Source organism: Dama dama, chromosome 2 (genome assembly GCF_033118175.1).
Source record: "Dama dama isolate Ldn47 chromosome 2, ASM3311817v1, whole genome shotgun sequence".
Lineage (NCBI taxonomy): Eukaryota > Metazoa > Chordata > Mammalia > Artiodactyla > Cervidae > Dama > Dama dama.
Genome location: NC_083682.1, coordinates 23,899,666 through 23,927,536, shown reverse-complemented (window position 1 = coordinate 23,927,536; position 27,871 = coordinate 23,899,666). Strand labels below are relative to the sequence as shown.

General features: G+C 36.4%; 1 protein-coding gene and 2 pseudogenes across 1 annotated transcript; all 3 read right to left on the bottom strand.

Annotated features, from left to right (window-relative positions):
* Window positions 1-1,172: 1,172 nt before the first annotated feature.
* LOC133068201 (olfactory receptor 8B3-like) lies at window positions 1,173-1,925 on the bottom strand (annotated as a pseudogene).
* A 6,946-nt stretch (window positions 1,926-8,871) lies between these two features.
* LOC133066959 (olfactory receptor 8B8-like) lies at window positions 8,872-11,038 on the bottom strand (annotated as a pseudogene).
* A 7,544-nt stretch (window positions 11,039-18,582) lies between these two features.
* LOC133066948 (olfactory receptor 8B8-like) lies at window positions 18,583-23,290 on the bottom strand. Its single transcript, XM_061158297.1, has 2 exons — window positions 23,280-23,290; window positions 18,583-19,519 (listed from the first exon to the last, which is right to left on the bottom strand). Exons 1-2 carry the CDS (start codon window positions 23,288-23,290, stop codon window positions 18,583-18,585), a joined length of 948 nt encoding a protein of 315 aa, XP_061014280.1.
* Between the last annotated feature and the right edge of the window lie 4,581 nt (window positions 23,291-27,871).

Here is a 27,871-nt window from a genome sequence, read left to right as displayed (position 1 = left end):
ACTAAATAGTCAATGTACTAGGTGGAAAAGGTAAAAACACTTGTTTAAGTGCAATTCTTAATCCTCATGAGAACTCCCCACAAAAACCTCTTATTTATTGGCAATGTGGCTTGTTAAACCTTGGGCTCATGACAGGATTCTGGACTCCTTAATCTCCCAAAGCCCTGTTCCTTGAATTACAAACACTTGCAGGTTTTCCACTTATTTTTCTTATTTTTATTTTTTTGGAAGAAATAACATCCTTACTTAAGCCAGTCATCTCCCCAATATTCATATCCATAAGACCTCCCATTTCCCAACAAGTACAAGAACAAGAACACAAGAAGAAAAATAAACTATTTTCATAAAAACAGCTAAAAAAAATTCATGCACCATCCAGGGACAAAACACAGTCAAATTTCAAATGAGAATATTTTCTTCTGTGCCATGTTTACTGAAACAAAAATAATGAGACAAAGTATAAGCAAAGTATACTGAGATTAGTAGACTTTAAATCATAAAATTGAATTCAGTCTAGATGTTTTCACTAGAAGATATACAACTGTAAATAAAGCAATAACTGCCCTAAGCTATACTTTCCCTTCTAGGCAGTATATGTTAACAATCTGTTATGTGAAGGTCTGGCTGTATAAAAGTAAGAAAATTCTTTGTCAAGAAAGCAAAATGTGTACTGTTAACAAAAGCAAAATTGTTTATACTTAACAGTTTTGTTAAGTATTTATGTAACAATCATTATGTAACCTTATATCTCAGGGATTAAATGAAATATATTCTCGCTCAAGGAAGACATTGTGTGATTCATGCTACCGATGGCAAGTTGTGGATAAGATATCCATGAAGACACCATGTTAATCTCAAGTTCCCTGATTTGACCACCAGTAGACCTGTCTTTTATTTCTACAGGGAAAAACATTCCAACTGAAAGAAAAAACAGATTTAATAAATTTTTTGAATAGTATTAATAAAGGGGAAAAAGTGAGGAAAGGAAATTGAGCTAGTGGGTAAGAAAAAAGAGACCTATTCTAAAAAAAGTGGAAATAAATTTAGAGATGACTCAGATTTCCTGCCACATGGTGAAAAAGAATAAATAATATTGTCAATAAAATTACTACGATTAAGCACAAAACCTTCCTGCCTTTGACCAGCTGCACAGAGAGATGGTCTATTCAAAATTATCTCCTACTCAGAGTTTTTCTCAGAGCAGTTTTCACATCTTTATTTCTCAAGCTATAGATCAAGGGGTTCATCATGGCAACCACATTGGTATAAAAGACAGAAGAGACTTTTTCCTCATCCATAGACCCAGCAGAAGATGGTTTGAGATACATAAATGCACATGATCCAAAGAACAGAGAAATAGCAATAATGTGGGAACTGCAGGTGCTTAGGGCTTTGGACCTGCCCTCTGTGGATCTGATTTGGAGGATGTTGGTGAGGATGAGACCGTAAGAGACAAAGATTTTGAAACTGGGCACAATGATGTTGATGCCCACCACAATGAAAACTACAAGCTCATTGACATAGGTACTTGTGCAGGAGAGCTGGAGCAGAGGGTGGACATCACAGAAATAATGGTTGATAGTGTTTGCATCACAGAAGGTCAGTCTCAGCATGCATCCAGTGTGAGCCATGGCACCAGAAAAAGCCATCAAGTAGGAAGCAAACATAAGCTGGAACACACTTTAGGGCACATGGCAACATTATACAAAAGTGGCTTACAGATGGCCACATAGTGGTCATAGGCCATTGAAGTCAGCACATAGATTTCAGAAATGACAAAAAAAACAGTAAAAGTAGAGCTGAGTCATGCACCCCATGTAAGAGATAATATTCTTTTTTGATGTGAAGTTAATCAGCATTTTGGGTATAAACACAGAAGAATAACAGAGATCTATGAAGGACAAGTTAAAGAGGAAAAAGTACATGGGGGTGTGCAGGTGTGAATTCAGTGCAATTAGGATTATCAATCCCAAATTTCCCAGTACAGTGACCATATACATTCCTAGAAACAGGAAGAATAGAGGGAGTTGGAGATTGGGTTGTTCTGTTAATCCTAACAGAATAAATTTAGTCACAAAGGAGTAATTTCCAGGAGCCATTCTTCTCTAAGGGAATCTGTGGACACAGGAGAAAGGGTTCCATTAGAGAACAACTCGGCTCTTCCACAGTATCACATCCTACAAAAGAGCACTGTTGTTTTTCTTGTTTTATAATAGGCAGGACATGGAAGCAACCTAGATGCCCATTAGCAGATGAATGGATAAGGAAGTTGTGGTACATATACACCATGGACTATTACTCAGCCATTAAAAAGAATTCATTTGACTCAGTTCTAATGAGATGGATGAACCTGGAGCCCATTAAACAGAGTGAAGTAAGCCAGAAAGATAAAGACCAATACAGCATACTAACACATATATATGGAATTTAGAAAGATGATAATGATAACCTATATGCAAAACAGGAAAAGAGACACAGATGTACAGAACAGAATTTTGGACTCTGTGGGAGAAGGTGAGGGTGGGATGTTTTGAGAGAACAGCATCGAAACATGGATATTATCTAGGGTGAAAGAATCAGTAAGTTTTATCCATTTCTCTTGGGATCTCATGGACTGCAGCCTGCCAGGCTCCCCTTTCCGGGGAATCTCCCAGGCAAGAATATTGGAGTGGGTTGCCATGCCCTCCTCTGGGGGATCTTCCCAACCCAGGGATTGTTCCCTGTTCTCCAGCACTGCATGCAGATTCTTTTCTGACTAAGCCACCAGAGATGCCTTTATTAGAGCTGTTATAGGCTAACTGTAGAAAAGTACATCACAAACAGAGGGAAGCCCAGTCCTGCCTTATGCAAGCATACCTGCTGGAAAATCCAAGGGGAAGAGGGATCAATTAGGATACCATTGTTCTATTGTCATCTCAAATTTTCCTCATTCACTTGAACTCTTCCTTCACCAGGATTACTGGAGGCAGTGACCCTAACAACAGCCTGGTGATTTCTTCTAATGCAGGTTAGACCTGATGTGGTAGAAGCCAGGAGCACTGTTCTAAACCAAGATGAAGGAACCAGAATCTATGAGAAATACGTTACTCCCCTTGTCACAGAGCAAAAGCCATACAGGAGGAGAGAATTACACCTACTTAGAGGAAACTTCCTGACTTATATGTCATTTGTGCCCCCTCATGTCTCTGAACATGTTCTGATCCCTCTCCAACAGATGCTTCCACTAGTTTCATTTCATTCACAGAACTGGACAACATGAGAAAGTGCGGGAGTATATCAGGTCCCTGGACATTCCTCTCAAAAAGGGGAATCATTACTATAAACTGAATTCTAAAATGAACCTTCCTTAGTTCAGAAAACCTCAAGGTTGGCTCCCTTATCAGTTATCTTTACCCAGTTGATACTGGAGATGCAACTTCCAGTTCCTAAGTCTTGATTTCTTTGATTTTCTGATGAGACGGCATCGACATGTGCCCTCAAAATCTCTGTGAACTACTGTGATCTCTGATAATTGTCTCGAGTCCTTTCATGCAGTATAGAAAAATTAAGCCTTTTGTTTTCACACTTGCTACTTGATTGGACACAGAAGATTTAATGTGAGTGTAATTATGTAATGCATTTGGTTAAAAACAGGCTAGATGCTTGCTGAGTCTTTTCCGCAGGGAGTTCATTAGAGGAATACAGGGAATAAGGAGATTGTTGATCCCTGTTTATGATCTGTCTTTAGTTCCTTATGGACTCACTCTTTTACTCATCTTTCACTTTACTCTAAGGTGGATCAAAGTATATTCCCAATCTCATCATCTTTACCTCTGAAGGGAAAGTTACTATATTGCTTCATTCTCTCTTTATGCCCATTTACAAAGTGGACATATTTTCTGCAAGAGTCCTAATTCCAGAGTTCTTTATTTCTTTGTCTAAAATATTTCAAATGTTGAAGTAACTCATTTCTTGTTTTCTCTCAGGATAGCTCCGAAATTATCGGTAATGTTGTATATCCTTTCTAGAGTTTATCCTCTTAATATATACCTGAAATTTCTACCTGAATCTCCTGCTGGGTCATTTTCTGTAACACTTCATTAGCTAAAGTTACCAATCTTTTCGCATCATAGAAAAGAGCAGGGGCCTATGGAATTAGAGAGAGTGTTGTGAATCTTGCCTTCCTTCTTCCACCCTTACTAAGTACAACACTTGGAACAATTTACTTAATCTCTCCTTTCAAATATTTAAAATAGGGATGGTAAGGAGAACACCTCTTTCATTGGACTGTTGTGTTAATAAATGAAAAATATCTAAGTGAAATGGTTGGCACAGTACTTGTGATATGGTGAATAGTTAATAAGTGTCAGCTGTCATTATTTATATTATCATAAATTCCAGTAGCATCTCCCTTACAACACTCAACAAACTTCTTCCTTTAGTTCCTGTGTTCCTTTATAAATTGTAAATTCTCCAAAGACAAATATGTATTCTACTGTCTTTACTATTTTGCTAATGAATCTCAGAACAGTGCAGAGTACCTAGAAAAAACTCAGTGGCTCTTTCTGAAAGGGAAGTTATTTTTTGCCTGAAACCCTCCAGAATATAATCAACATTTCTCTTATGCAAAGACACAACATCTACACTCACAGTGTCCTTCATCCATGTCCCTCAGCCACCACATGACTTCTGGATTTCATGTTTAAAGTGAAGTATAATGTTGAACTACTGTGGCCACTATTATTATAGCATTTTCCTAGCTGTTTACCCTTATTTAGTCATGGACACTGTTGATAGAATAAGGTCTGAACTCATAGCTCTGGCCCTCCCTAGTTCAAGAATTTTCAATGGTTCTCCACTACCCACTTGAAAACGGAACCTATGGAGTAAAAATACAGTTCTTACAATGATGATTAAGTCTTTGCTAAAACTAATGAAGAAATTGAGTCAGAGTTATCTTTGATGAGGAGCCATGAAAATACCATTTTGATTGATTGGAGTATATTTTACACAGATTAAATATTGAACAAACTTTCAGCCTTCTCAAAAATATAAAAAAGAATGTTGGAGGATGTCTAAATTTGAATTGCCTTGAGAGCTTCAAGCCATTTTAGAAATACATATGTATTCTAAATTTAATTTTTTGAGGAATCTTCATAATGTTTTCCATTGTATTGCAGCCAGCAGTGAACAAATATGTCCTTCTCTCCACACCCTCATTAATACTCCATTTTCTTGTAGATAATAGACATTCAGAGGGTTGAAGTGATATCTCACTGGGGTTTGATTAGCCTTTCCCTGAGATCAGTAAGCTGAGCATCTTTCCATGTGTGTGTGTTGACCATCTATTTGTCTTCTTTGGAAAAATGTCTATCCAGTTTCTTTGCCCATTTTTAAATCAGGTTGTTTATTTTCTTGATATTGACTTCTATCAGTTATTTCTATATTCTGGAAATCAACTCTTTATCAGCTATGTCATTTGCAAATCTTCTTCCATTCAGTATGCTGCCTTTTCACGGTTTAAAATAATTTTATTTATTTATTTACTTGTGACTGTGCCAGGTCCTTGCTGTTGTACAGGCTTTTCTCTAGTTGCAGAGTGTGGGGCTACTCTTCACTGCAGTGGAATCTTTTATTGAGGATAAGGGGTCTCTAAGGCAAGAGAGCCTCAACAGTTGCAGCACTTGGGTAAGTAGTTGCACCTCCCAGCCTTTAGAGCACAGGTTCCCTACCTGAGGCACATGGGCTTAGTTGTTCCACGGCATGTGGTATCCTCCCAGACGAGGGGTTGAACCTGTGTCTCCTTCATTGGCAGGCAGATCTCTCCCACTGAGCCACCAAGGAAGCCCTGCTTTTTCATATTGGTGACAGATTCCTTTACTGTGAAACAGTTTTCAGTTTAAGCAGTTCCATTTATTTTCGCTTTTGTTTCTCTTGGCCAAGAAGACATAGCCAAAGAGATACTGCTAATTCTGATGTCGAAGAGCATTTAGTCTATGTATTCTGCCAGAAATTTTGTGATTCCAGGTCTCACCTTTAATTTTTTAATCCATTTTGAGTTTACTTTTGTATGTAGTGTGATGGTGGCCCAGTTTCTTTTGCATGTAGCTGTCCAGTTTTCCCAAAATTCTTTATTGAAGAGGCTATCTTTCCCACACTTTGTATTCTTGATTCCCATGTCATAGATTCATTAACCAGACAAGTGTGGGTTCATTTCTGGACTCTCTATTCTGTCCAATTGATCAACATGTGTTTTGTGTCAGTACTATGCTGTTTTGATCCCTATAGCTTTGTAGTATTGTTTGAAATCAGGAAGTGTGATACCTTAAGACCTGTTCTTCTTTTTAAAGACTGTTTAAGCTATTGGGGTTTTTTGTGTTTCCACACAAATTTTAGAATTATTTTTTAAGTTTTATGAAAAATGCTATCGTAGGTATTGCAAGAAATTTCCTTCGGTAGTATGGTCACTTTAATAATATTAATTTTGCCAAACCATGAGCAAGGTGTATCTTTCAATTTCTTTCACCAGTGTCATCATTTTCTGAGCATGGATCTTTCACTTCCTCAGTTATGTTTATTCATGGGTAATTTATTCTTTTTAATGCACTTGTAAATTTGATTTTTCTCTCAAAAAATCAAACTGTAAATTTAATTGTTTCTCTTTCTGATAATTTATTACTTTAGAGAGATGCAACAAATTGGTTTGTTCAGTTTTGTTTCCTGCACATTTACTGAATTTATGAATGAGTACTAATGGTTTTTGGTGGTTTCTGTAGGATTCTCTTTTTCTACAATCATGTCTGCAAACAGTACAAGTTTTAGCTCTTCCTTTCCAATGTGGATGCCTTTATGTCTTTTTCTTGTCTGATTTCTATGACTAGGACTTCCAATACTATGTGGACTGAAGTGGTGATAGTGCGGATCTTGGTCTCAATTCTGGTCTTAGAGGAAATGCTTTCTGCTTTTCATCATTGAATATAGTGTCAGCAGTGAGTTTCTCACATGTGGACTTTACTATGTGGAGATGCCTCCCTCTGTGGCCATTTAGTGAGAGATTTATGAAAAACAAGTATTGAACTTCTTCCAAAGATTTGTTTTTCATCTATTGAGATGATCATATAATTTTTTATTTCAATTTGTTAATGTGGTATATCACATTGATTGATTTCCACTTATTGAATCATCCTTGCATCTCTGAGGTATATCCCAATTGATAATGGTGTATAAGCCTTTTAGTATATTGGTGAAAGCGATTTTCCTGTATTTTCTTAAGAATTTTTGCAGCTGCGTTCATCAGTGATAATGGCCTGTAAACATTTTGTGGTATTTTTGTCTTATTTTTATATTAGGGTGAGGGTGAGCTCAAATAATGAGCTTGAAATTGCTCCTTTCTCTGAAATCTATTGAAATAGTTTGAAAAGGATAGCTGTTCTCTCTTTTTATTTATTTTTTCATTTATTTTTATTAGTTGGAGGCTAATTACTTTACAATACTGTAGTGGTTTTTGTCATACATTGACATGAATCAGCCATGGATTGGAATTCACCTTTGAAGCCATTTGGTCTTGGACTTTTTAAAAAATACTGAATCAACTTCATTACTGAAGTTGATCACACTCTTTATAACTTTTATAGTTATGCAGAGGTGAACTCACTCTATTCTCTGTTTTACCATTACTTGAGGTGCCGAAAATGTTCAACAGCTGGTCACAGATCTTCCATTTGAGAAGCCTTAAAATAGAAATTAAATTTGTTTCATTTTTAGAAAAAATGAACATTCAAATTAAGTTTGAAGTGAATATGAACAAGTGACCTGTTCATATTCAACTTCTTTCCAGTTCAGGCTTGGGAGACTGTACATTTCTAGGAATTTGTCCATTTCCTCTAGGTTGTCCATTTTATTGTCATATAATGCTTTGTATAATCTCTTATGACCCTTCTTATTTGTGTGGTGTTGCTTGTAATACTTCTTTTTTCATTTTTATTTTATTTTGGGGGCCATCTGTCTTTTGTGTTGAGGAGTCTGGCAGAAGGGTTATTGATTTTGTTTATCTTTTCAAGGAACATAGTCTCATTGACCTTTCCTATTGTATTTTTTCAGTCTCTGTTTCACTAATTTCTGCTCTTTTCTTTATAATTTCTTTCCTTTTATTAACTTTGGGTTTTGTTATTTCTACTCTTTATATTTTCTTTAAATACAAGGTAAGGTTCTTTATTTGAGATTTATCTTGTTTCATGAGGGAGGTTTTTATTCCTATAAACCTTGAAAGAAAGATCATATCTAAATTACTTATTTCCATTTTAATTGCATGAGTATAGCTAACTTCCACCTTCAAAAATTATTTTCTCACAATAATCTGATGGAATGAAACTTAATTTGAATATTCATTTTTTCTAAAAATGAAACAAATTTAATTTCTATTTTGAGGCTTCTCAAATGGAAGATCTGTGACCAGCTGTTGAACATTTTTGGCACCTCAAGTAATGATAAAACGGAGAATAGAGTGAGTGCACCTCTGCATAACTACAAAAGTTATAAAGAGTGTGATCATTATTGACTAATTTAGATTGATTTCTCTGTATATAAGGAAGACAATTTTCTAAAAAGGGATAGCAGATAAATGAAAAAAATAGCAATCTAGGTCAATGGTTTTATATAAAAAGATCTTATTAAATGAAAATCATACATGTTGATATTGAGATCAGGGGATGTGTTATGAGTGAAAACTTCATTGAAAACTACAAATCAAGGATACAGAGGAGTTAAAAACTGTTAAGATGAACATCTAAAAATATTAAAAAAGCAAACATACTATAGTGGTGAAAAAGTCATAGTTTCTCAGTATCTAACTCTTCAGAGGAGATTATAAAACAAAAAAAATGCTGTTGCTAGTCAAAACTGTATCCCACTTACTGTTTTTCTCAGAGCTCTTTTCACATCTTTATTTCTAAAGCTGTAGAATAAGGGGTTCATCATAAAAACCACATTCGTGTAAAAGACAGAAGAGATACTTCTCTCATCCATACACGCAGCAGAAGATGGCTTGAGATACATAAATGACATTGATCCAAAGAACAGAGAAACAGCAATTGTGTGGGAACTGCAAGTGTTTAGGGCTTTGGACCTGCCCTCCGTGGAGCTGATGTGAAAGATGTTGGAGAAAATGAGACCATAAGAGACAAAGATGGTAATACTGGACACAATTATTTTGATGCCTGCCATGAAGAAAACTACCAGCTCATTGATGTAGGTACTTGGGCAGGAGAGCTGGAGCAGAGGGAGGAAGTCACGGAAATAATGGTTGATGGTGTTTGCATCACAGGTCAGTCTCAGCATGCATCCAGTGTGAGCCATGGCACAAGAAAATGCCATCAAGTAGGAACCAAGTATAAGGCTGGAACACACTTTAGGGGACATGGCAGCGTTATACAAAAGTGGGCTACAGATGGCGACATAGCGGTCATAGGCCATTGATGTCAGCACATAGATTTCAGAAACGACAAAAAATAGAAGTAGAACATAGGCAAAACACTCTCCGACATAAATCAAAGCAAGATCCTCTATGACCCACCTCCCAGAATATTGGAAATAAAAGCAAAACTAAACAAATGGGACCTAATGAAACTTAAAAGCTTTTGCACTACAAAGGAAACTATAAGCAAGGTGAAAAGACAGCCCTCAGATTGGGAGAAAATAATAGCAAATGAAGAAACAGACAAAGGATTAATCTCAAAAATATACAAGCAACTCCTGCAGCTCAATGCCAGAAAAATAAATGACCCAATCAAAAAATGGGCCAAAGAACTAAACAGACATTTCTCCAAAGAAGACATACAGATGGCTAACAAACACATGAAAAGATGCTCAACATCACTCATTATTAGAGAAATGCAAATCAAAACCACAATGAGGTACCATTACATACCAGTCAGGATGGCTGCTATCCAAAAGTCTACAAGCAATAAATGCTGGAGAGGGTGTGGAGAAAAGGGAACCCTCTTACACTGTTGGTGGGAATGCAAACTAGTACAGCCGCTATGGAGAACAGTGTGGAGATTTCTTAAAAAACTGGAAATAGAACTGCCATATGACCCAGCAATCCCACTTCTGGGCATACACACTGAGGAAACCAGATCTGAAAGAGACACGTGCACCCCAATGTTCATCGCAGCACTGTTTATAATAGCCAGGACATGGAAACAACCTAGATGCCCATCAACAGATGAATGGATAAGGAAGCTGTGGTACATATACACCATGGAATATTACTCAGCCATTAAAAAGAATTCATTTGAACCAGTCCTAATGAGATGGATGAAGCTGGAGCCCCTTATACAGAGTGAAGTAAGCCAGAAAGATAAAGAACATTACAGCATACTGACACATGTATATGGAATTTAGAAAGGTGATAGCGATAACCCTATATGCAGAACAGAAAAAGAGACACAGAAATAGAGAACAGACTTTTGAACTTTGTGGGAGAATGTGAGGGTGGGATATTTCAAAAGAACAGCATGTATACTATCTATGGTGAAACAGATCACCAGCCCAGGTGGGATGCACGAGACAAGTGCTCCGGCCTGGTGCACTGGGAAGACCCAGAGGAATCGGGTGGAGAGGGAGGTGGGAGCGGGGATCGGGATGGGGAATACGTGTAAATCCATGGCTGATTCATATCAATGTATGACAAAACCCACTGGAAAAAAAAATATAATAATAATAATAAAAATTAAAAAAAAAAAAAAAAAAGAAGTAGAGCTGAGTCATGCACCCCATGTAAGAAATAATATTCCTCTTTGATGTGAAGTTAATCAGAATTTTGGGTGTAAACACAGAAGAATAACAGAAATCTATGAAGGATAAGTTAAAGAGTAAAAAGTACATGGGGGTATGTAGATGTGAGTTCAGCTGAATTAAGATTATCAAGCTCAAGTTCCCCATTACAGTGACCACATACATTCTTAGGAACGGGAAGAAAAGGGGGGAGTTGGAGATCTGGTTGTTCTTTTAATCCCATCAAAATGAACTGAGTCAGGAAAGACCCATTTCCAGGAGCCATTCTTCTCTAAAGGAATCTGTGGACACAGGAGAAAGGGTTCCATTAAAGAACAACTCAGCTCTTCCACTGTTACTCCTCCTATGAAAGAGTATACACACTGTTGAATGCCTGACACTATTCCAACCTTGTCCCATAGAGTCTGCCTTTTCCATTATCAGTATACAGAGTGATGTGGACTTGCCTTTATTAGAACTTTTATAAGCTAAATATAACAAAGGACATCATAATCATCCTAGAGTGGGAAGGCAAGTGCTGCCGTATGCAAACATACCTTCTGGGAAAACCCAGGGAAGAGAAGGATGGACAAGGTTACAATTCATCTACTCTCATCTCAACATTCATTCATTCATGTCAACTCTTCCCTCACCAGTCTTCTCACTGCAGAAAGACCTTATGGGGCAGGAACCAAGAACACTGTTTCTAAATCAAGACGAAGGGGCCCAAGTCTTTGAGGATTAAGTTACCAACCTTGTCACAGAGTAAAAACCATAAAGGTAGAATGAGAGATCTACCTACTTAGAGGAATCTGCCTGACTGTTATGTCCTTTGAGCCCTCTAATATTCCCCAATTCCTCTGCAACAGATGCTTCCACTAGTTTCACTTGAGACTCAACAGCACAAAATGAGAAGAAATGGTCCATGGACTTTCATCTCAAAACAAGGAATAACTATTGTAAATTAAATACAGAAACTCACCCAACTTTGTCTTAAAACTTCAGGTCTGGCTCCCTTACCGTAGGTCTTTACCCTGTTGGTTCTGGAAATGTCATTTCACTTTCTCCAAGCTTGATCCTTTTGATTTTAGGGGAGAGGAGAAAGACATTAATTCACCTGTGCTCTGGAAATCTTTCTGAACTTCTATAATTTCTGATATTTTCAGTGTTGTCAAGTGACAGAAGAAAATAATCCTTTTATTATCATACTTGCTACTTGATTAGACACAGAAGATTTAATGTGAGTATAATGATGTAATGCACTTGGTGAAAAACAGGTTAGGAGCTTGCTTGGTCTCCTCTCCAGGGTGTAGATTATATGTATAATATGGAATAAGGAAACTATGAATTCTGGTTCACATTCTGTCTTTAGTTCTTATGGACCTACTCTTTTACTCATTTTTGCTTTGTTCTAGGGACTGTACATCCCTCAGGTAGATCCAAAGTGAATTCCCCTCTCCTCATTATCTACACCTCTGAAGGGAAAGATACTAAATTGTCTCATTCCCTCTTTATTCACATTTACTAAATGGACATGTTTGTGTAAGAGATCTACTTTCAGGTTTCTTTATTATTTTTTTTTTAATCAGAAATTCTTCAAATGTTGCAGTGACTCATTTCAGCTGTTCCTTCTATGAGATGTTTCTGAAAGAATCTGTAATATAGTACATCCCTTCTATAGTTATGTTGTTAACATATACCTGAAATTTCTACCTGACTCTTCTACTGGCTCATTTTCTGTAATATTTCCATTATCAATTTTTTTCTCATCATAGAAAAGAATAGGAGCCAAGGAGTTAGAGTATTGTGAATCCTACCTTCCTTCTTCCTCTTTTACAAAGTACATCATTTGGGAAAAGTTACTTAATCTCTTGTTTCTTCTATGTAAAATAAGGAATGCTCAAAGAGAGTCCTTTTCATTGAGCTGTTGTGATAACTAAATGGAAAAAAAATAAAATGGTTTGGACACCGTCTGGCATATGATAGACAATGAATGTCAGCTGTTATTATTCATGTTCTCATACCTTTCACTAGATTCTGTTACAAAACACTCATCAGACTTTTCCCCTTTTTGTTCTCTATAAACTGTAAATTCCATAAGGACAAACATTTATTCTATCTTGTTAGCTCTTTGGATCCTGAATCTAAGAACAACACAGAGTACACAGAAAGAATTCAATGAGTACTTCTGAAACTCATATTAATTTTGTCTAAGAGCTTTCAGAATACACTCAAGACTTCTCTTATGCTAAAGCTATAACATCCGCAACCACAATGACCTCATCCATATCCCTTAGCCACCACACAATTTCTGAATTTATCTTTAAACTGAACTACTGTAATTTTGAACTGTAGTGGCTCCTAACTATTTTTTTTATCATTTCCCCACATATTCACTCTTATTTGGTCATGAACATTGCTGCTAGAGTAAGTTCTGAAAACACAGATTTGTCCCTCCCTAGTTCAAGAACTTCCAATGGTTCTCCTTTACACATTTGACAAATGGAGCTATGTAGTAAAAATAAAATTCTCAAAACTATGATTTAGGCTTGGTTAAAACTAAAGATGAAATTGAGTCAGAGTTATCCTTGATGAGAAGCCATGAAAGTACCATTTTCAATGATCAAAGTATTTTGCACACATTACATATGGTACAAAATTTTAACCTTCTCAAAACATATAAAACAATGCTGAATAACATTTACTTTTTTTCCCATCTATTTTTATTAGTTGGAGGCTAATTACTTTACAATATTGTGTGGTTTTTGTCATACATTGACATGAATCAGCCATGGATTTACATGTATTCCCCATCCCAATCCCCCCTCTCACCTCCCTCTCCACCTGATTCCTCTGGGTCTTCCCAGTGCACCAGGCCCAAACACTTGTCTCATGCATCCAGCCTGGGCTGGTTATCTGTTTTACCCTAGATAATATACATGTTTCGATGCTGTTCTCTCAAAACATCCCACCCTCACCTTCTCCTACAGAGTCCAAAATTCTGTTCTGCACATTTGTGTCTCTTTTTCTGTTTTGCATATAGGGTTATCGTTACCATCTTTCTAAATTCCATATATATGCGTTAGTATGCTGTATTGGTCTTTATCTTTCTGTCTTACTTCACTCTGTATAATGGGCTCCAGTTTCATCCATCTCATTAGAACTGATTCAAATGAATTCTTTTTAATGGCTGAGTAATATTCCATAGTGTATATGTACCACAGCTTCCTTATCCATTCATCTGCTGATGGCCATCTAGGTTGCTTCCATGTCCTGGCTATTATAAATAGTGCTGCAATGAACATTGGGGTGCACATGTCTCTTTCAGATCTGGTTTAGAGACCACTCATTTCTTTTGGGAGACTCAACACATTTTAGAAATATACATGTTTGTGTTTGAAAAATAAACCTACATGGGTCTATATTTAAAAATGTTACTTATATTGAGTAGAAGAATGGAGAAGAATATCATTCTATGATAAAAGAAAGTTCTTTTATTGATAGAAAAGCATCAAAATCTCAAAAATATGTTTTCAAAATGCTCCAAAAAAAGAGGGTCTCCACAAACAAAATAATGACTTGGATTCCCCAATTATGGGACTTCCCCACCCCTCCCCAGTATGGTGGTTTAGTTGTTAAGTCATCTCCAACTCTGCAACTCCATGGACTGTAGCTCACCAGGCTCCTCTATCCATTGGATTCTCTGGGCAAGAATACTGGAGTAGAATGCCATTTCCTTTTCCAAGGGATCTTTCCAACCCAGGAATTGAACCTGAGTCTCCTATATTACAGGCAGATATTTTACCAACTGAGATACAAGGGAAGCTCATTTTCAGTATGGCAACATTTAAAAGACAGAGCTGGGAGACTGCTGAGCCCTGATGAATAATGATGAATGAAAATTAAAATTATGTCATGTGAAATTTTGAATGTAGGCTTATTTGAAAAATCTTAGCTTTCCATTTCTTATTTAGAATCTTCCCAATACATTGTATAATATTTTAAATCACTAGTGCGTATAAATTAGGTAAGAAAAAGGTATATAAATGATGCAGCATTTTGAAAAAGTATCCACATTTCACACCAACTTAGAGAAAGCTGTGTCCTGGTTCATGGGCACAGAGAAATCCAGGGCTTATGAGGTTGAGTTTAAGCTTTAGTACCTTCAGCAGAACTGTAACTTCCCTCAACACTCTTCAGCGCCAATCACATAATTCAAGAAAGCAAAAACTACTAAGGATAACTGTACTATGTATGTACAATATTCTGACTTGATCCCCCATCCACTTAAAAGAAGTCCAAATACAGAGATACACAGTTCCATTGCTAACTAAAACATGATTTAGTTGCCTCCTTTAGCATGTTACCACCTGCAGTTATTTCAAACTGTATTCTAAGTTGGACTTCCCTTGTGACTTAGCTGGTAAAGAATCCACCTGCAATGTGGGGGACCTGGGTTCGATCCCTGGGTTGGGAAGATCCCCTGGAGAAGGGAAAGGCTACCCACTCCAGTATTCTGGCCTGGAGAATTCCATGGACAATACAGTCCATGGGGTCACAAAGGGTCAGACACAAGTGAGTGACTTTCACACTGTATTCTATGTTACTTATAATTTTTCAAGTTAGTCAAAGATAAAAATTACTCATTTTAAAAAGCAGTTATTTTATGCAGATGAACAGGTTTCATATTAATTTTGAGGTTCTCAAAAGATTAGTGACCAGGCTCAACTCACTTTGGGGATATTCAAATCATTATAAATTACATAACAGAGTAGATGCAGCTCTAACTCAGTAGGTTTCCAAATGGCCCAGTTACATTCACTTGTTTAGAGATACAGTTGTTTCCATTTGAAAAACAAGTTTATATAGGAAACATTAGTTTAAACAAATCAACTCTAACCAATATGGTACATTTTATATGAATAGAAATTGTTAAGAGAAAATCAATCATGTTCATATTGCAGTCAGATGATGGAATATGAGTGGTCATTGAAAACCATCAGCCAAGGATTTCTTTGTGCTGAACATCTAAAAACAAACCAGTCAAAAATCAGCTTTGACAAATTTCAAAATGCACAAATACTGACTGGAGATTAAGAAAGTTTTAAGTAAAGGATATTATTTAAATTACCTTAGAAAATGTTTACATTTTCACTGATACAGCATATTGAGGAGTTTTAAAGTAGCACATTTTTGCCTAAAAAATTGATTCAACATCATCTCTCATAATGTGTTTTATTCACCAAATATTTCTTTCACATTATCATTATTCTCCAAGCTGAAATTTGATGTTTCTGTACCTAAAAAATCTATATAAGTGTAGCCACATAAAAGCAAAAAAAAAAACCCAGAAATAATCTAGTTATTCAAAAGTCATCTAGCCCTGTTGGTTTAACATTTTAAATCTTAAATAACTTAAGCTTTCACCATATCTAGAGAAATCTGGTGATCTAGAGACTATTTTAGGGCCATCCACAAAGAGTGGATCCATAGGTAAGCATTTTCACTATCCAACATAGTTCTGTATAAATTACCTCTTCCTTTCTTGATGCAATTACTCCTCATGATTTATCTCCTATAACTGATGCTATCTACTTATTTTTCTTTTTAAAGTTGTGCTGACTTTATGTAAATCATTATCCACTCTTGGCTTCCCTTTCCCATCCATGCAGCACATGTATTTTGATGATCAGTTATGTGTCAATTTGACTGACAAAAGTAAAAAATAAAACTGTCGAAAGAAGTTTACACCAAACAATTACAGATGCAAAGTGGATTATCCTTGACAGTCTTAGAATCTTAAATCTCTGGCATTTAAACAAGATATATTCTTCCCAGGTGAAATGTGGAAAGTTAAAAGTAAAAACAGAATATCTTATTCATCCTTCTTATTGCAAGTGACAGATAAAAACACTTCCAGTGATGTTTCCAGTCTCAGTTCAGTTCAGTTCAGTTCATTTGCTCAGTTGTGTCCAGCTCTTTGCAACACCATGAACTGCAGCATGCCAAGCCTCCTTGTCCATCATCAACTCCCGGAGCTTGTGAGTGTGTGTTAGTTGCTCAGTCATGTCTGACTCTTTGCGAATGCAGGGATGGTAGCCCACCAGGCTCTTCTGTCCATGAGATTCTCCAGGCAAGAGCACTAGAGTGGGTTGCCATTTCCTTCTCCATACAACACAAACTCATGTCCATGAATTGGAGATGCCATTCAACCATCTCATCCTCTGTCATCCCGTTCTCCTCCTACCTTCAATCTTTCCCAGCATCAGGGCTTTTTCAAGTGGGTCAGTTCTTTGCATCAGGTGGACAAAGTATTGGAGTTTCAGCTTCAGTATCAGTCCTTCCAATGAATATTCATGACTGATTTCCCTTAGGATGGACTGATTGGATCTCCCTGCTCTCCAAGGGACTCTCAAGAATCTTCTCCAACACCACAGTTCAAAAGAATCAATTCTTCGGCACTCAGCTTTTTTTTATAGTCCAACTTTCACATCCATACATGACTACTGGAAAAACCATAGCTTTGACTAGATGGACCTTTGTTGGCAAAGTAATGCCTCCACTTTTTAATATGCTATCTATGTTGTTCATAGCTTTTCTTCTAAGGAGCAAGTATCTTTTACTTTCATGGCTGCAATCACCATCTGCAGTGATTTTGGAGCCCCCCAAAATAAAGTCTCTCACTGTTTCCATTGTTTTCCTATCTATTTGCCATGAAGTGATGGGACCAGATGTCATTATCTTAGTTTTCTGAATGTTGAGTTTTAAGCCAGCCTTTTCACTCTCCCCTTTCACTTCCATCAAAAGGCTCTTTAGTTCTTTTTCACTTTCTGCCACAAGGTTGGTGTCATCTGCATATCTGAGGTTATTATTTCTCCCAGCAATCTTGATTCATGTAGTCCAGTATTTCTCATGGTGTACTCTGCATATAAGTTAAATAAGCACGGTGACAATATACAGCCTTGATGTACTCCTTTCCCGATGTAGAACCAGTCTGTTGTTCCATGTCCAGTTCTAACTGTTGCTTCTTGACCTGCATACAGATTTCTCAGGAGGCAGGTCAGGTGCTCTGGTATTCCCATCTTTCAGAATTTTTCCATGTTTGTTGTGATCCACACAGTCAAAGACTTTGGCATAGTCAATTAGGCGGAAATAGATGTTTTTCTGGAACTCTCTTGCTTTTTCAATGATCCAACAGATGCTGGCAATTTATCTCTGGTTCCTCTGCCTTTTCTAACTGCAGCTTGAACATCTGGAAGTTCACAGTTCATGTACTGTTGAAGCCTGGCTTGGAGAGTTTTGAGCATTACTTTGCTAGAGTGTGAGATGAGTGCGATTGTGTCGTAGTTTGAGCATTCTTTGGCATTGCCTTTCTTTGGGACTGGAATGAAAACTGATCTTTTCCAGTCTTGTGGCCACTGCTGAGTTTTCCAAATTTGCTGGCATATTGAGTGTGGCACTTTCACAGCAACATCTTTTAGGATTTGAAATAGCTCAACTGGAATTGTCTAGTGTTCTGAAATGCATTATTTGGAGAGAATTCATCTTTTCCCAATGGAAAGAAACATTTCAAAATGATAAAGAAAACAAAGAGATAATATATTTACTATTTAATGATCTTACACAGCAGGAAATAGAGATGATATGTACTTTGAAAACAGTGAGGAACATACTTACATAAAAATGTAAATAAATTATTTGAACAGAACTCAAGTTTCCTTATGGTGCAAGGAAAAAAAGATAATAGAAAGAATATGGGAAGAAAGCTGTCACTAAAACTAAACAGAATCTCACTGTCCTATAACTCATGCACACAGTGAGTGTTTTTGATCAAAACTGTCTCCTTGTCAGGGTTTTTCTCAGAGCATGTTTGACATCTTTGTTCCTCATGCTGTAAATTAATGGATTGAGGAAGGGAACAGTGTTGGTATAAAAGACAGAAGAGATTTTACCCTCATCCATAGACACAGCAGAAGATGGTTTGAGATACATAAATGCCCCTGATCCAAAGGACAGAGAAACAGTAATGATGTGGGAACTGCAGGTGTTGAAGGCTTTGGATCTGCCCTCCCTGGACTTGACACGGAGGATGTTAGAGAGGATGAGACCATAAGAGACAAAGATTGTGAAACTGGGCACAATGATGTTGATGCCTGCCACAATGAACATTTCCAATTCATTGATATAAGTACTTGTGCAGGAGAGCTGGAGCAGAGGGAGGATATCACAGAAGTAGTGGTTGATGGTGTTTGCATCACAGAAGGTCAGTCTCAGCATGCATCCAGTGTGAGCCATGGCACCAGAAAATGCCATCAAGTATGAACCAAGCATAAGGCTGGAACACACTTTAGGGGACATGATAACATTATACAAAAGTGGCTTACAGATGGCCACATAGCGGTCATAGGCCATTGATGTCAGCAGATAGCATTCAGAAATGACAAAAAAACAGTAAAAGTAGAGCTGAGTCATGCACCCCATATAAGAAATAATATTCTTCTTTGATACAAAATTAATTAGCATTTTTGGTGTAAACACAGAAGAATAACAGAGGTCTATAGAGGACAAGTTAAAGAGGAAAAAGTACATGGGGGTGTGCAGGTGTGAATTCAGTGCAATTAGGAGTATCAATCCCAAATTTCCCAATACAGTGACCATGTACATTCCTAGAAAAAAGAAGAATAGAGGGAGTTGGAGATCTGGTTGGTCTGTTAATCCCAACAGAATGAATTCAGTCACAAAAGAGTCATTTCCAGGAGTCATTCTTCTCTAAGGAGATCTGTGGACACAAGAGAAAGGGTTCCATTAGAGAACAACCCAGCCCTTGCCACAGTGTCTCATCTATGAGGGAGGGTAAACACTGGGAATGTCAGAGACTAGTCCTACCTGGCCCCACAGAATCTGCCTTTACCTTTATCAGGATACAGAGTGATGTGGATTTATATAAGCTAAATGCAGCAAAGGAAATCACAAAATTTAGAGTTAAGGCCAGTACTGCTATGTGCAAGGAAATTTCTGGAAACCCAAAGGGCAAGAAGGACAGACCAGGAGAGAGTCACTGAATGTCTCTAAACATTCTCTGATGTCCATCTAACAGTTTCCTCCGCCAGTTTCATATAAGTCTCAGATCTACAGAAAATGAGAAAGAATGGGCATGCATTCAGTCACTGTACTTTCATTTCAAAACAGGGAATAAGTATGTAAATTGAATTCAGAAACTCACCTTAGTTCAGAAAACCTCAAGGCAGAATCCCTTATTCTTGGTCTTTACCCAGTTGGGACTGGAAATTCTATTTCAGATTCCTGAGGCTTGATTTATTTTATCCTGAGAGGTGCGAGCCTAGACATATGCCTGAGAAGCCTTTCTGAACTATTATGATTCCTGATAATTATTTCAGTCCTTTCAAGCATCAGAGAAAATAAAGCCTTTTAATTATCACACTTGCTACTGGATTAGACACAGAGGATTCAAAGTGAGTGTAGTGATAAATGCACTTGGCAAAAACAGGCTAGAAGCTTCTCAATCTTTTCCCTAGGGAGTAGATCATATGTATAAAAGGGGATATGGAAATTATATATCCTGGATCATGATCTGCCTTTAGTTCCTTAGGGACTCACTCTTTTAGTTCTTTTCATTTTAGGTGTTGTGCATCCCTCAGTGTAGATCCAAAGTAAATTCCCATCTCTTCATTATCTTCACCTCTGAACAAAAAGCCACTACATTGCCTCATTCCCTTTTATTCCAGTTTCCCAAATGGACATATCATCTGTAAGACTCCTATTTCCAGATTTCTGTATTTCTTCATCAGAAATTTTTGAAATGTTTCAGTAACTCACTCCAGCTCTTCTCACCATGAAATGTCTCTGAAATAATTTGCAAAGTTATATATTCTTTCTACAGCTTATACTTAAAAAAGAAAAACAAAACAAAACAAAAAAAAAAACCAACCTTGTAATTTCTACCTGATTCTCTCACTGGGTCATTTTCTGCAACATATCAGTAATCGGAGTTATCAATTTCTTCTCATTATAGAAATGAGTAGGGACTATGGAGGTAGAGAGAGCATTGTGAATCTTAATTTGCTTACATCCTATAACTCTTTGGGCAATTTATTTAATCTTTCAGTTCAAAGTTGTAAAATTGGATGGTAAAGATGGTATCTCTTTTATCATGCTGCTGAGTTAATTAAATGAAAAATGTCTAAGTAAAATGACTGAATCAGTGCCTGGCATATGGTTAATAGTCAATACACATCAGCTGTCTTTATTCATGTTTTAACAAATTCTACTAGATTCTCCATCATAACACACATCAGAGTTCCCCCCCCCGCCCAATACCTGTGTTCCTTGATAAACTCTAAATTCTATAAGGAAAAATATTTTTTCTATCTTGTTTATTGTTTGACCCCAAAATCTAAGCACAATGCAGAGGACATGGAAGGAACTTAATAAATATTTATGATAATCATGTTGTTTTTGTCCGAGAATGTATTCAACATTTTTCAAATGCTAAACCGTAGCATCTAGAAGCACAATGACCTCCACCCATGTACCTCAGCTACCACACAACTTATGGCTTTTTGTGTTTAAGCTGAACTACTGTAATGTTGAACTTTAGTGCTTCCTAATGATAATTTTAGTATTTTCCAAGATACTCCTATTTAGCCCTAAACACTGAGGTCTGAAATCACAGCTCTGTCTCTCCCTAGCTCAATATCTTCAATGGTTCTCCATTATCCATTTGAAAATTAAAGCATGAATTAAAAGTATAATTCTCAAAATTATGATTAACCCTTCATTATAACTAAGGAAGAAACTGAGTCTGTTTTATCTTTGATGAGAAGCTATGAAAATGCCATTTTGATTAATATATGTATTTTGTGCAGATTAACCTTTGTAAAAATTTTAACCTTCTCAAAAATCTAAAAAGGAAAATTGGAAAATTTTTACTTTTTACTTGTCTTTTTGTTTTTGCTTTTTTTACTTGTCAATTTTTACTTGTCTTGGGAAGGTCAACCTATTTTATAAATATATGTGTGTTTGTGTGTGAAAAATAAAAATATGTGTCTATATTTACACACATTGCTTATATATATTGGAAAGAAGGTTAAGAATACTACTCTATAATAAAAGAGGGTTCTCTTGCTAGTAGAAAGGCATCAGACTCTCAAAAATGGTCTTCAAACTGCTCATAAAAAAGGAGTTCCTCAACAAACAAAACAGTGACTTGTGCTGTCATGATTATGCGATTTATTGATTTATTTTTTTGCATGACAATGTCTAAGAGAGAGAGATGGAAAACACAAATAGGCACTAAATTTCTGGTGAATCAAAATAAAGATTGTGCTATTTGAAATTTTAATTTTTGGCTTCTTTGAAACTTTGAATAGTTCTGTATTATTTATTTAGAATCTCCTCAAAATGTTGTATAATATTTAAATCTACTAATCAAACTAAATTAGGTAAGAAGATGTATGATACATATGTAGCATTATGGAAAAGGATCCAATGTAAAGAGAAAATTATTAATTATATGAACTGAGGCTATAAATACTCCAAGAAACTTCACAAATGCTTATGATATTTAATAAGAGATGCTAGACAACAAACTATGGAAAATTCTTAAAAAGGTGGGAATACCAGACCACCTAGCCTGCCTCGTGAGAAACCTGTATATAGGTCAAAAGAAGCAAGAGTTAGAACTGGACATGGAACAACAGACTGGTTCCAAATTGGGAAAGGAGTACTTCAAGGCTGTATATTGTCACCCTGCTTATTTAACTTATATGCAGAGTATATCATGCAAAATGCCGGGCTGAATGAAGCACAAACTAGATTCAAGATTGCAGGGAAAACTATCAATAAACTCATATATGCAGATGACACCATCCTTATGGCAGAAAGTGAAGTGGAACTAAGAAGCCTCTTGATGAAAGTGAGAGAGGAGAGTGAAAAAGCTGGCTTAACTCAACATTCAGAAAACTAAGATCATAGCATCTGGTCCCATCACTTCATGGCAAATAGATGGGAAAACAATGGAAACAGTGACAGACTATTTTTGTGGCTCCAAAATCACTGTAGATGATGACTGCAGCCATGAAATTAAAAGATGCTTGCTCCTTGGAAAAAAAGCTATGACCAACCTACACAGCATATTAAAAAACAGAGATATTACTTTTCCCACAAACATCCATATAGCTAAAGCTTTGGTTTTTTCACTAGTCATGAATGGATGTGAGAGTTGGACCATAGAGAAAGCTGAGCGCAGAAGAATTGATGCTTTTAAATTGTTGTGTTGGAGAAGACTCTTGAGAGTCTGTTGGACACCAAGGAGATCAAACCAGTCAATCCTAAAGGAAATCAGTCCTGAATATTCATTGGAAAGACTGATACTGAAGCCGAAGCTCCAATACTTTGGCTACCTGATGGAAAGAGCTGACTCATTAGAAAAGATCCTGATTCTGGGAAAGTTTGAAGGTGGGAGAAGAGGACGACAGAGGATGAGATGGTTGGATGGCATCACTGACTCGATGGACATGAGTTTGAGTAAACCTCGACAGTTGGTGATAGACAGGGAAGCCTGGCGTGCTGCAGTCCATGGGATCACAAAGAGTTGGACGTGACTGAGTGAGTGAACTAAACTGAACCTGACTGTGTTCCTGAGACCCTGAATACTGAATGGACTGTCATTCCCTTCTCTGGATGATCATGTTGACCCAGGGATTGAACCTGGATCTCACATTTCAGAAAGTTTCTTTACCATCAGAGCCACTAGGGAAGACCCTAAGTAAAGATAAAGCAGCACAAAGAGGACCTGACAATCCATGATTCATGTGATCAGTGCTGTTTTCATGTTCGCTTCAGAGCCAAGTGGCCATGTTTGAGTGCCCTTTCAGTTCCTCAAACAGTTCCATAGCTGAGAACTTCTGAAAAGATCGAAAGAGAAATAGGACTCAGAAATTCATTCTAACAAATTCCACTATGTAATGGAATCTGCATTATTTGAAGGAAAGTGCAGTAATCTGGAATTTATCCTATCTGGGATACCAACAATCCTATCAACAGCTCACTCATAGGGACATTTTGTTGCCTCTGAGATATGTTAGATCATAAACTCTCTAAAAAGTCTATAACATAATAGATGATACGTGAGGAACATAACACAGTCTCTAAAGACTTTTTCTTACAGGGGAATGCTTTCTTACAGATTACATCTGTCTTAAAAGTAAAAATGTTCTTTTGAATCAAAACTACTACAGTGTGAAAATTAATCTCTGATAACTCTCCTTGGGAATTAAGGAAGAAAGTTATTTGGTCCAAGTAAGCTCTTATCAGAGAATGGGAATTTTATCATTTGGAAATGTTTTGGAAATATTTTGAAATGTTTTCATGATAATATAGGTAAACAACTGCCTTTGGTGGAAGTTTTTGACTTGAGTAGATATGAATTAGAAGAAAAAATTGCTTTAGGGAATTTCCCACATGAGGGCTCTGAAGAAAATTTTAAAAATTAGACTAAGATCCTTGAAATATATGTCTAATATATTTTAAGTGCAGAAAACTATAAATTATAATACTATAGGATAACAAATTGGTAATTATTTTCCATTTCATTTCTTCTTATCTCATTGGAAGAAGGCTTTGAGCCCTTTAATAGGCTTTGCCCTTTAATAGGCAAAGGAAGCAGCTTTTCCAGAAATGAGTTCAGGAGAAGAAAGTATACAGCATCTTCCTTTTACCTCTCTACCCTCTCTCTTACTGTCACAATGGTCACAAATTGTAGACTGAAAACACTATAACACCATGACTACCTTTGTTTTTAACCAATAGTAAAAAAATATTTTAAATAAATATATTAAAAATAGTGATAGAAGCACATTAGAGAAATGAAGTGAAAGAAAATGAAGTTAGAGCATAGATATGAATTTGCTACATTTACATACACACGTGTGAAGGATATATATGTGTGTGTGTGTGTGTGTGTGTGTGTGTATCAAAGAATACAAAAATAAGCCATTCCATTTATGCTCACTTGATTTTCAACAGTGATGCCAAGATTATGTGATAGAGTAGTCTTTCCAACAAAAGTTACTAGAATAATTAAGTTCATTTTGAAAGAATGAATTTGGAGCACTCCACAGAATAAGAAAGTTAGCTCAACATAAACCTCATATCTAAATATGAAAGGTAATATTATGAAACTCCTAGAAGAAATCATCAGAGTAAATCTTTTTGACTTTGGGGTGGACAATGGCTCTTAGATATGACTAATAAAGGACAAATGAAAAAGTGGATGCTGAACATCATGAAATTAAAAACTTTTGAGGTTTCAAAGATATCATCAAGAGAATGAATAGAGGACTAACAGAATGGAAGAAATACTTGTAAATGATATATCTGATAAGTACCTAGTATCCAGAATACATTCAAATCCAAACACATACAATCTTTTTTACATTTTTAAACATGCTTCTTCTGGGTTTTGAAATATAATCACTTCCCTGATGGCTCAGATGGTGAAGAATCTGCCTGCAATGCAGGAGACCTGGGTTCAATCCCTGGGATAGAAAGATCCCTTGGAGAAAGGAATGGCTACCTACTCCAGTATTCTTATCTGGACATTTCCATGGAGCTTTAGGGTACAGTCTATGGGGTCATAAAGAGTAGGATACTATTGAGAGACTAACATTTTCCCTTTTTTCATATGGCATTGTGTAAGTTTAAGATGTACAGTATAATGATTTGATTTACATGCATCATGAAGTAATAGCCACAATAAGAACACCCATTGTCTGATATGGATACAAAATAAAATGGGGGGAAAACCCTTTTTTCTTTGTAATGAAAACTCTAAGGATTTCCTCTCTTAACAACTTTCATATAAAACATGCAGCAGGGCTATTTATACTTATCATATTGTATATTACATCTAATACTTATTTATCTTAGAACAGGACATTTGTCCTGTCTTCATCCACTTCCCCTTCCCTCCAGATCCCCACCTTTGGTAACCATGAAAGTGAAAGTCGCTCAGTCATTTCCAACTCTTTGTGACCCCATGGACTATATAGTCCACGGAATTCTCTAGGCCAGAATATTGGAGTGGGTAGCCTTTCCCTTCTACAGGGGATCTTCCCAACAAAGGGATCAAGCCTAGGTCTCCCACATTGCAGGCATATTCTTTACCAGCTGAGCCACAAAGAAAGCCCACTTGGTAGCCGTAAGTGTGATCTATTTTTCCAAACATCTCTTTCTTTGTTTGTTTTTAAAGTATACTTTACCAACAACATTCTGTTAGTTCCTAATGGATAATAAACTGATTTTCTATTTCTATACACTTTGAAATTAACACCAATTTGTCTTGTTACCAACTTTCAGCATACAAAGATACTACATTATAATTAATTACTTTCCCCACACTGTTCATGCCTATCACTTGTTTATTTTGTAACTGGAAGATTATACCTCTTAGACTCTCTCACCAATTTCTCTCCAATCCCCTCTTCCTTCCCTCTGGATACAATCTGTTTATTCTCTGTATCTGTAAGAGCAGAGCTTCTGCTTACCTGTGTTGTTACTTTTTTTCTGTTTTGTAGATTCCAAATATAAGTGAAATCATAAGTGAAATCAGTATTTGTCTTTCTCTATCTGACTTATTTCTCTTTACATTCTGTAAGTTCATTTATGTTGTCTCAAATAGCAAAATTTCATTCTTATGTATAAGAAATATTCCATTGTATAAATATACACCACATCTCCTTTATCCATTCATCTATTATATCATTGGGCCTTTAGGCAAATGTATCTTGGCCATTATAAATAATGATGCAGTGAACTTCAGGGTATGTGTATATTTTGATTAGTGATTTTGTTTCCTTTAGGTAAATACTCAGGAGTGGAGTGGTTGGACTCTACAGTAGTTCTATTTTTATTTGAGGAAACTTCACACTGTTTTCCATTGTGTTTACATGCTGCCAGTGGCGCATAAGGAGTCCCTTTTCTCCACATTGTCAGTAACAGATTTCACTTGTTGTCTTTTTGTTTGCCATTCTGACAGTAGTGAGGTATCTCCTTGGATTTGATTTGCATTTTTCTGAAGATTAGTAAAGTTGAACATTGTTTCATGGGTCTGGTAGTCATCCATATGTCTTTGAAAAAATACACCTCTGCCCATTTTTAATTGGGTTGTTTGTTTTCCAGATGCTGAGTAATACAGGTTATTTGTATATTTTGGATATTAGCCTGTTATCAGACATATTGTTTGCAAATATCTTCTCCCATTCAGTAGACTGATTTTTCATTTTGCTAAGTTTCTTGTGCTGCACAATGTCTTATCAGTTTAATGCAGTACCTTTTGCTTAATTTTGTTTTTGTTTCTTAGGCTGAGGAGACACATCCAAAAAACTTTTTTGATACTGATGTAAACTTTTCTGATACCCACCCTGAGAGAAAGTCATATACTACCCAAAGACGAAGGCAACTTTCAAATTAGGGTATTTTCTCCTTTCCATGTTTACTGAAACAGAAACGATGACATAAAGTAGAAGTCAAGTACCACTCTCAACTTAGTTCTCCCATCCAGGTAATATATTTTAACAATATGCTATGTGCAGGACTGGATGTGTAAACTAAGAAAAAATTTTCCATAATCATAATGCATAATGTTTAGAGAACTAAGGTTGTTTATACTTAACCAACTTTATGGAACCTTCCATCTCAGGCATTTAAGGAGATACATTCTTGCTCAAAGAAAACTGAAAAGATGGGAAGAGAAAATATTGTCTGATTCATATTTCCAATAGAAAGTAGCAGATAAGACATTCCCAATGATTCTATTTCACTCTAATGTTCCCCGATTTCATTAACTATAGAGCAGTTTTAAATTTTCAGAGGGTTAAAAAAACGTTCAAACAGAAAAAAACAAGAGGTATCACATTTTTCTAAATAGTATTAATAAATGGGAGATGGGGAAACAGCTGCAAGAAAAATCTGGCTCAACACAAAGTGGAAATCAAGAGAGAGATGACTCAGATTTCCTTCTGTCTGGTTAAAAAAAAATATTTCAATAAAGTTATTATGATTAAACACAGAAATTTCTGCCCTGTGACCAGCTGCACAG